Source organism: Seriola lalandi, unplaced genomic scaffold (assembly GCF_002814215.2).
Source record: "Seriola lalandi dorsalis isolate HSWRI2012SDOR001 ecotype SW California unplaced genomic scaffold, Sedor1 jcf7180002054981, whole genome shotgun sequence".
Lineage (NCBI taxonomy): Eukaryota > Metazoa > Chordata > Actinopteri > Carangiformes > Carangidae > Seriola > Seriola lalandi.
The window spans coordinates 399,939-404,059 of NW_019525661.1; the positions used below are offsets into that span (position 1 = coordinate 399,939).

General features: G+C 38.5%; 1 protein-coding gene across 1 annotated transcript in view; it reads left to right on the forward strand.

The window, feature by feature from the left end:
- LOC111648388 (peptidase inhibitor 15-like) overlaps nt 1-2,295 on the forward strand; it is a 12,760-nt gene extending 10,465 nt beyond the window's left edge. Inside the window, exon 5 of the mRNA XM_023398254.2 lies at nt 1,139-2,295. Coding sequence (XP_023254022.2) covers nt 1,139-1,274 — 136 coding nt within the window. The 3' untranslated portion in view covers nt 1,275-2,295. The remainder of the gene's footprint in view (nt 1-1,138) is intronic.
- The last annotated feature ends 1,826 nt before the right edge of the window (nt 2,296-4,121 follow it).

Genomic DNA, 4,121 nt, shown 5'->3' on the forward strand with positions numbered 1-4,121 from the left:
GATCATGTTTGGATGGATCAGACAAGTTTCCATTTCCAATCAATTATATTCCGTTAGTCTTAGTAACTAGTTACTTAGTTTTTAAAGTTTGTTTTCAGAACCTGCACACCTGTAAGAGCATAGATGCTGCTCACAAGGGCAATGCACCCAGGGGTGGAGGCTCATCGAAGGCCACAGTCTGAACAGGTGATGAGTTTGAATCCTCCGGTGACTCTTTTTTTTTTTTTTTTTCTCTCCCATCAATTTCAATAAAGCAATGTCTCAGTCTACAGGGATCTCTGTTAATTCCCCATCACGAAGCAGAACAGGCTTTATATAGACAGACTGAGAGTCAAACTGCCCCCAGGTTGAACCAATCAGAGCAGAGCTGGACAACACAGTCTGATCCTACCACATGGGGGATGGGGCATGCCTCCATAGAAAGGAGGAAAAGGCCAAAGTTCAATGTGTTATAGACACACATGAAATACAACACATCAAAAGACAAGTCAAATATAATTCATGAGTCACATAAGTCATCCAAAACAGAATGATCATGAAAACTACTAGATGGAAAAATTCATAGAAAAGTTGAGAAAGTTACTGTAGAGAACTAGATTCACCTCCTAGTGGTTGTCTGCCTCCTCCACTCAGACTAGTTTCATGTTACATTCTGTTTATCCAGGTCACACTGACCCTTGTGAGGTCACACTGACCTTGACCTTTGACCTTTGACCATCAAAGTCTAATCAGTTCGTCATTGAGTCGCAGTGAACACTTTTAACAAATTAGAAGAAAGTCCCTCAAGGTGTTACGAAAATATTGTGTTCACAAGGCCAAAACTTTTGACCACAAAAATCTAATCAGTTCATCCTTGAGTCCAAGTGAATGTTTGTGCCAAATTTGAAGGAGTTTGATTAAGGTGTTACTATCGTGTCCACGACAATGGGACGGACAGACGTACATACGGACAGACAGATGAAAACAACATTTCAACAAGAGAGGACAGTCATGAAGCCAGTCAGTAACTCCGTCTGCGCTCATGTGCCTGAATCTATATTGAAGACCAGGCATACATAAGTGTGTGTTTGGAAAATGAATTTATTTTGTGAGAATGATTCCACTTTGCAGATAATGTTGTTTGTGTTTTCCTGTGCAGAGGAAACTGGATCGGAGAGGCTCCGTACAGAGTGGGGGTTCCCTGTTCAGCCTGTCCATCCAGCTATGGAGGAGCCTGCAGCAACAACATGTGCTTTCCGCCTGTGCAGTCCAACTACATGTACTGGTTCAAGTAAAGGAGGAAGATGCTGCTTATGGTTGGGAGATGTATTATAATACATCAGTATACTGATTGTTCACTCCTCATTTTATACATAAATTGTGACACATTTATAGTTTGAATGTCCTTTTAAAGGGAAAAATTCACAGGTGCAACCACGTACTGTATACACTTGCACAGTAAATGAATATTGAGCTGTAATTAAAAGACAATTTACAGTGTTACTGACCACTATACACTACAAACTCCTGGTACTGATAGCAACTCAATTATTGATACCGCAGCAGTTTTAAAGGTCCATATTTTGATTGATTTTGATCCATAAGAAGATATATTTGTGAATACCATCTCACTGTAGTTTTACATCTCCTCTCTCAGGCTTCTCTCTGGAGCTCAACAGATCAGTGAGCCAATCAGAAGAGAGGAGGCTCTGAGCCTCTCTTCTGATTGGCTGATTGTTTTCTGAGTGATCCAATAAAAATATAGCAGATTTCAGGTAAAGACTCAGAGAAACCAAATCCTGCAAGGTTGGATAGTGGGTCCAGGTGGGTGGGGCTTGGGGCGTGGCTGAAGGCGGTGACTGTTTTGTTGTGACATCACAAAGTTCCAGAAGTCCTGACAGCTGGTTTTAAGGCTCAGTGTCTGAATACAGGCTGTGTGCATTTCTCTGTGGACTGAGGCTTTGATACTTTCACAGTATTAATATAGAACCTAGACCTGATCTATAATCAAACAACACATGGACATCTACCTTTAGACTGTATGGAGCTTTAATGGGAAACCTTTGTACAAAGGCTGCAGTGGGATGTTGTTATTCTAAGTAAAAATTGTAGTGTAGATGGAAATAACCTAATCTACTGAAATTAAATAAAAATAAAATGCCACTGTATATTAATTGATTTTACAATTGTCCACAGCATGTAGAAATGTCTGTAAGTGTGTAATACAGTATAATGTATTAGACACTGTATAGAGGCATGCAAACACATTTTATTATTACGTTTAACGCCTTCATATTCTGGTTTGAAGTAACCTGTGTACAGGTAGGAGCAGGTTACGAGCCCTTTAGCAAAGTGATGTGGGATGAGGAAGAGGAAGAACAGGACTAGGGACTGTGAAGATGAAGAGCTTAAAGAAAGTATTATTGTCTGTGTTTTGATTTAACCTTTTGGTTTGTAAGATAAATTATTAAGTAATAAGTAAAAGTAAATTGAAAAGTAAAAGTAAATTGAATTGGACATTTAAAGATAGAAAATAAATCAATAATTATACTCATTGTCTGTGTTGTTGTTGTTTTTTTTTTTTTTTTTTTGTTTACCATTCCAGGTTGTTAAGATTTTAGGACAGATTTTAGCTTATCTTAGCTTGACTGTAAGTAAGTTAGACATCGGTGGAGGACACAGCGATGGAAAGTTCCCAATATTCCCAGAATGAGCTGTGCTTATAGCATTTAAAGAAGCTTTCACAGTTATTCAGTCACCAGTAATTGTTATGTAATTGCTGCTGTGATGTAAACACAGTAAATACTGTATAATTTATCATTATGATCATAATAATATCACTTTCTTAAAGTTTTACTTTACATACACAAATGCTGCTTCAAACATACCAGCCAGCAGCCATCATATATATATATCGTATATAACACACAGTACTGACTGTACACACTGCTCATGTGGAAAGTAAAATTAAGGAAATATAAATGCATACACCAATTAAAAGACTTAGAAAAACCTCATTAATCCAGTGTTTATTGAAATTCCATGGAATACTTTTTGAATGAATTTTTTGTCCTTCTGCACCTTCTTTTGACCTTTCTGGTTTTAGTGAGAACATCCTGTTTACACCTCACTTCTGTTCCTCAGGAAATGTCAGGAAATGAGAACATTCAGTAGTTACATAAGATATAAGAGCAATGTTTAAGTTTCCCTGTGATTGCAGCACTGATTATAACTTTCTCAGTGACAATATTTGGACATCCAAATGTCTTAGATACAGGTGTTTTGGAAAGTGTCACTTCAGTCTTGAAAAGAAGAATATCCCCCACTCTGCTCTCGCTCAGCATCACAATTAATTGATCATCCTAACATTTCCCTTCTTTAGGTCTTCATCAAAAGTATTTTAAACAGTTCTTATAACCATGATCTTAAATGGATATACGTATATGATATTTACAAAAAAGTGATCAAGTGATCAAATTTATTTATAAAATTATTAACAGAAATAACAGGAATCAGTTGAAAGAAAACATCGGCCGTACATACTTTGACTTATGAAAGGTCATTGTTTTCATTCAATAACTGTAACACTTATATACATATATGTATATGTATATATATATATATATATATATATATATGTGTGTAAATAGGACATGTATTTATTTATTTATTGTCATTGTAGTTCCGACTGTTGGGACTCATCATTCAAGAGACCAGATGTTTCTTTGCTCCACTGGACAAAGGAACTCCACAGTTCCTCACTGTTCACACCTGAGAACGACCCTTCCCCCCTCACGGACCTCACTGGCCAGCCAGTGTGGGTCAGCGTGTGACATGTGACCCACAAGGGTGTCACCAAACAAAACCAGATCTCTGGCCCTCTTCTCGCTCTCTCTCCTCTCGGCTCTTATGTGGAAGGTCAAGGCCCCAGCCCGGGTCAGCCTTGCTACCTGAGAAACCAGCTCTCTCGCCGGCCCGCTCACACTGTGAGGCTGACCACCTTCCTCCAGTTGTAGTCGTAAAACCGTAACACTAGATGGCAGCAACAAGCCATCTGTATTCAAACAGGACAAAGGGAGAGAGATGGGGTGAAATACGTGTGGACTGGAAATGAGCTTGAGAAAGAAAAAGTGAGGAGACCC